At 41.4% G+C, this 6,331-nt stretch overlaps 1 protein-coding gene across 2 annotated transcripts; it reads right to left on the minus strand.

Annotated features, from left to right (window-relative positions):
- Positions 1-338: 338 nt before the first annotated feature.
- On the minus strand, positions 339-5,719 carry LOC129187332 (cytochrome c oxidase copper chaperone). 2 transcript variants are annotated; one of them, XM_054786447.1, is made up of 4 exons: positions 5,580-5,719; positions 4,652-4,777; positions 4,472-4,576; positions 339-472 (listed from the first exon to the last, which is right to left on the minus strand). In XM_054786447.1, the coding sequence occupies exons 2-3, from the start codon at positions 4,768-4,770 to the stop codon at positions 4,492-4,494; spliced, it is 204 nt and encodes a 67-aa protein (XP_054642422.1). In that variant the 5' UTR covers positions 4,771-4,777; positions 5,580-5,719; the 3' UTR covers positions 339-472; positions 4,472-4,491. The 2 variants fall into 2 exon arrangements, with proteins under 2 accessions (XP_054642422.1, XP_054642421.1); XM_054786446.1 differs by lacking the exon at positions 339-472 and adding an exon at positions 497-1,636.
- Between the last annotated feature and the right edge of the window lie 612 nt (positions 5,720-6,331).

Below are 6,331 nucleotides of genomic sequence, written 5' to 3' on the forward strand. Positions count from 1 at the left end.
ACAGCTAGAACAGGCTTCTGGTCTCATTATGTGTCCCCTTCCTTTCTCTCTACTGGTGGCGACTCTTTCTCTGGAGCCAACAGCTGGAGAGGAGCAGGGCGAGAGGGTGGGGGTTGGGGGGCGTCCATAGCGTCCCACAAGGATCACCATGTTTGGACTTGAAACCCAAGGAGGACGGAGTGGCGGACAGAAAGCAGGCCTGCTACTTAACATAACGAGGGGGGTTGTGCAGGCAGGAAGTGGGAGGGGAAGAATGGATTTGTCGCACTGATGCCTCCAGAGGTTCTGATTCTGTCTGGAGTTCTTCTGTTGGTTCTGACCCCCAACAGGGCCGGCTCGGTCAGTGTATTAGGACACATTTGTAGCGAGCAGGTCAGATTTCAGGTAAAAATATCCCCCTCCTGCCTCGCGTGCTCAACTGTCCTGCCTGCCGCACGAGTTCATCTCGGTGTCCAGAGCCACGTTTCTTCTTCTGGAACCAAGGGAGGACATTGTTAGACACCAATGACTAGCTGATTTGATGACGTGTGACAGAGATATTCGTCTCTGTTCAATGGAACATAGATCAAATCTGGTTCGACATTAAAGTCTCAAATGTTACGCAATTCCAATTAAATGCATTCATTTTTTTTTATTAAACCTACTTTTTGAGTCTCCCCCGATCAGAGCCAGATCAAAGCTGGTTCGACAGTAAAGCTTCAAATGTTGCATACGCCACCCAAAAAATATGAATATTAAAATGATACATTCATACACACAGTCCAACTATGACATTTAAACCTTTATGACCAACGTTACCAACATTGTTGATCAAACATTTATCCATCCTTCGCGGTGTGCAAAACATGACAAATACACTTCATGGCATTTCTCTTTTATATCCACCAATGTACAGTATATGTAACGGATGCCAGCCTGTGAGGCTGTGCAAGTGTACGTTGGTAAACCTCACTCCCTCTGCCTCGAGAACTGCGCTGAACACGCGGTCGACAGTCCGGGCTTTTGGCCGCGCGGTCAGCGCTCTCGTCTCCCCATTATGAAGGTCTTGTGTTCGAGCCCCGGTGCGGGCAGTGTTATATATACACGTTACATATATTTTACCAGAAAACTCAGATGTAAATTGAAATCAGACATTTCAGACCACGCTGCACACATGTAAATGAAAATATGTCATGTTAAACCTCCCAGCATACTGGATTATACTGACAAGTGTTTGATCTGTAAACTACTGCCGTTTGCACACTGAATTGTAAGAAACGATTCGCCGTCCAAGGACAAACGCTGCTAGCATCAGTGTGCCAGGTCCACAACAGAGGAAGAATGTAGATATGTCAAGTATTGACTCCAGTTATTTTTAAGCCTAAGTGCATACCAGGGACAGCAGCCATTCACACAGAGAGGAGACATTCAGACACACCATTAATAATTCACAGTCCAGTCTTAAAATGAAGCAAGGTTTCTGACCAGAAACTTATTGCATAGAACTTTTATTCAATTCCAACAGAACTGATAGTCACACATTTCTCACATTCTTAGAAAAAAAAAAAACAGCCCAAAGTACATTATTCACGTGCTGAATAAATAAGAGGGGAAGAAACTAAGTCGCTGGCTCGTCTTCCATTTGCACCACAACACACTGCAGGGAGGAAGAACCAAGTCAGACTACAAGAGGTGGCGTGCTTCACGATAAAGACATCAGAGGCATATTTGTGTCCTACTGACGTTTTTATAGATTTTTTCACATTTTGTAAAAAAGATCTGTATGTTAAGACCTGGGGGCTCACTTATAGAGCTTGCGTACTCACAAAATGGGTCCGTTTTCCACGCAAAAGCAAAGTATGCTACCTATAAAAACACAACGTGACGTGAGAATGTCCGCACCGCTAACGTCACCTTTGTAGTTGCCGTACGCACCTTTTTGCAGACATGGCGAAAAGGTGACGCGCTTGAAGTGGTGAGGTGAAATCATACTGCATGTTAGAAATAAACATGCAATGGAAGCCAATGAAGATTTATCCATCATTGCATGAAAACACCACGCCATTATTGACTTAAAACATTTGTGGAAAGTGTTATTTGACATGACTGATGGATGTCATTTGTCATTGATCATAAACACCATTACATACAAGCGTAGAGTATCTGGACTAAAAGATACCGTACATGAAAAACACAACGCAGCGATTGAATGCGTCATCATTTCATTTTATAATCATGATAAATATAATGTGTTTGATTAATATTAATTACATCTTTATCAATTAAACAATTGTAGGGATTACGTTTACAAGGCTGCTAATATGTCTATTTTTTTGACGATTTATGTCATCAATAGCGATATTTCTTTACCACGCACGGCCTCCATTTGTGCGGATAGTCAGGGCCGTGTGCCTAAACATCCTCTTTCCTTTTGATAATAAATATCTTTATTGAAAACAGAAAAAAAAGTCGAGTCAAAACAATCATTTTTAAGCCATATAACAGAAAATGAAAGTGGAGCATTTGTTTTTAAAATAAATAATAACCAAATTCTTTCTAAATGAAAGTTGTGAGTGCCGTCTGCTACTGTCTACACACAGAAGTATTTTCTTAGCAAAATGCAAATAAATGCCATTAATGGCCCAACAACAATCATATGACCCGGAAACAGAAGATTGTGGAAAAGTGTGACCTGCCAATATCAAATAATAAAGTAACAAGTAAGTTTTTTTTTATTATTATAATTAATGTTGTGACATTCTTGAGCCATTAATTGCATTTATTTGCATTTTGTTAAGAAAATACTTCTGTTGTGACTTGAGTGGCAGGATTAACCACAGTAGACGGCATTCACAACTTTCATTTAGAAAGAATTTGGTTGTTGTTGTTATTTATTTGAAATACAAATGCTCCACTTTCATGGTGTTCTGCTATATGTTTGAAATGTGACAGTTTTGATCTAACTTTTTTTCCTCTTTTCAATAACGATATTTCAAAATAACACATTTTAGAGCTGTAATTACAATATTGTGAAACCATCACTGATAACATGCAGTCAAATAACCCGATCATAACTGGAACATCAGCAATAAGCCGGCTGCATACGGCCATGTAAACACCAAAAACCCTTCTGAAAAAAACAAATGTTACCCCTCAGGTTAAAACTTTCCTAACACGAATATTGTGTCATGTAAACCAGTGGTCCCCAACACCCGGGCCGCGGCCTGGTCCCGGGCCGCACAGAAAAAAAATAATTTCCATTATTTCATTTTTTTAATGTTTTATTTTGAAAAGTGGCCGGATTCTCTCTGTTACTTCCGTCTCACTTGACGCATGTCCATTGTGCGTGTGCTAACTTTCTCTCATGCCGCACAAATAGACTACTACTGTATTTTTACCATTTTTCTTTCACCTCATCTTTGGTGTCAAATGCTGATACTATGTGGGAATGCATGAAGGTAAGTTTGGATGACTTATTGACTGCTAATGTGCACATTTTTCTCAAGTGAATTCATGCTAGCGATGTAATAATCTTTCTGGAAAAACTTGGCTGGAACTTGAACTGGCAGCATTAATTTTGTGCTTTTAATTTGATGTTATTCATGTCTTAGTTTTACACAATACATCATAAATAAGATAAATTAGATCGCTATAATGTACGAACCCCCCCCCCCCATTCGTATTTCTTCACGTTCTCGCTTTCCATTAATGAAAGAAGTGAGACAGAATAGTGTCAAGGACTGGCGGTTGGTCAGTACCCGCGCCAAAGCGCAAACAAAGGCGACTGCTACCGGCCCCAGGCTGTTCATTATCCGCCGTACCGCTGCTGTTAGTGTTTAAGGATACAGGAAGAACGTTCTCCGTGCGTTGCTGTTTTGATCGGGATATCCCGATTGATTACAATTACCATGTATACAGGAATAACCCTGTTGGCTCACACATGTAAACGGGTTATTCCGAATGTTTCAGAAACCAGAATATTGACCTTAACCTGAATATTGACAGCATGTAAACGTAGTCCATGATATTTTTGCCCAAGGTTATCATACCGTCAGAATCTCATACCGGCCCATGCCTATTAAAGACAAAGCTTGGTGTTATTACTTAGTATCAACATTTCTTTACATTTTTCCTTATATTTGCCTTTTTTTTTTTTTTTTTTTTTTTTTTTTTTTACAATGTGCTAAGGTCCAATAAAATATTCGCCACAACAGTGAAAAGCCCCCAGGCAGCACTTTGGACATCTGCCTTCTTTGTCAGGGTTGAGCGTGTGACGTGATGTCAACTCTGTGAGCAATACGAGTGTGACAAAATATCGACATATTAAAGCAATATTTAAGCTCCCAAAAGTATTACTGTATTGATACGTCCTCGCAGTGAAAGTTTTGCATTCCTATTACAATATAGCTGCCATAAACTTCTTCCAATGTGAGTTTACAACAATGTTGGTGAAGTATTGCAGTCTTTTTTTTTTTTTTTAAATTAAACTTACCACACGCACAAAGAAAGCAATTAAATCTTGAATCCAAGCTGCCTCATGCAATCTTTGTGAGCCTCAATCAGCTCTGTGCATTTCTCTTCACCCTTTTCAATGATGCTAGAGCGCAGGAAAAAAATCAATCAATCACAGGAGTGTTTAAAAAGAGGTTCAGACTCCAAATGGGATAGTTACCATGCATCTCTGACTTTCTTGGTTTCAGGACAAGCGCAGCACGGCCTCAGCGGCTTCTTCACCTCGCTGCCCTGGGTCACAGACGCAGGCTCCATGCTAGCAGCAGACACGGTCGACATCTTCTGGCTATGTGGCACACAAGGAAAATGCCTTAAGATTCTTTGCTGTGGTCCAAATCACACCTTACACCACATCTCATCATTTGATATTATTTTGGCATGGTTTGAATCATATCTTGGATCAATTGCTCTGGTCTGAACCACAAATAACACTAGAATAATTAGATATTTTGCACAGGTCTGATACAGCTTGTTTCACTTACTTGACATCGCCTAGTCAAACTTAAAAGCAAATGTGCTCGTGCGTCATTACAGCCAACATTCACACACGTTTCCTCATTTTGTCTTCTGCCAAGCCAATTTCACCGAACCTAAATCAACCTTTATCCCTCAAGCAGTCCACATTTCCTAACTGCACATACTCCCAGAGAGGCTGTGCATACATTCGGCGTTCGATTATGACTATTAATGCACTGTTAAAATGCCTGAAGAGCCGCATGTGAAGAAATGGAGGCGTGGCCGCAGGCGGAAGGAAAACCACGAGAAGCATAAAACTATTATTTAAAACTGTGAGGAGCCGTAAATAAATAAATAATTACCAAAAGGGAAGAAACATTGTGGGGTTTTTCTGTGCTACTGTTGGCATTTCAACATTAAAACAGTTCCTATTTCGTACATTGCATAACGTATGTGATGGTTTACTAGCTTGCTAGCTAGCTAGCTTAAAAGTGACGCCGTTACGTCACGCGCTAAAAGTTCACAAAATCAGACCAATGTACACTTGTCCGTTCACAAACGACAGCGTTAAAAGTAACACAGAAAGGTAACCACTGACCAAGGCGATATTTCGGGTGTCGTGCATAACTTACCAGTAGAGGGAGGCCGTTGAATGATGCGCACAAGCTTTTCACCTTCACGATGAACACTTTGAGAGAATGGCTTTATACAACGTCACGTGACGTGACGCAGCAGTGGGGCACACGCTTCTGGAATATGTAGTCTTCTCACGGATAATACACAAGCAGCCGTGATTAGGCGCCTTTAAATTGCTTTTTTTTTGCTGCTTGATGTTTCTTTGACTTGCGCATTAAATTAAAATTAAGAACAAACAACACAACCTCATGAAGGACAACACTCATTCTTCACACTCCTACCGTCAGGCAGACGCTACAGGAGTTTGAAGTCCAGGACTACAAGACTGGTAAACAGCTTTTACCCACAGGCCATCAGACTTCTCAACGAAGCACTCACACACACCACACGCAACACACGCACACACTCATAGCACTTTATTTATTTATTTATGTATTTAATTAGGGCGGCACGGTGGCCTGGGTTCGATTCTCCCCTGGGCATTTCTGTGTGGAGTTTGCATGTTCTCCTGTGTGCGCGTGGGTTTTCTCCGGGCACTCCGGCTTCCTCCCACATTCCCCAAAACATGCTGGTGAGGTTTATTGGCAACTCTAAATTGCCCATAGGTATGACTGTGAGTGTGAATGGTTGTTTGTCTATATGTGCTCTGCGATTGGCTGGCCACCAGTCCAGGGTGTACCCCGCCTGTCGCCCGAAGTCAGCTGGGATAGGCTCCAGCATGCCCCCGTGACCCTAATGAGGAAGAAGC

Source organism: Dunckerocampus dactyliophorus, chromosome 9 (genome assembly GCF_027744805.1).
Source record: "Dunckerocampus dactyliophorus isolate RoL2022-P2 chromosome 9, RoL_Ddac_1.1, whole genome shotgun sequence".
Lineage (NCBI taxonomy): Eukaryota > Metazoa > Chordata > Actinopteri > Syngnathiformes > Syngnathidae > Dunckerocampus > Dunckerocampus dactyliophorus.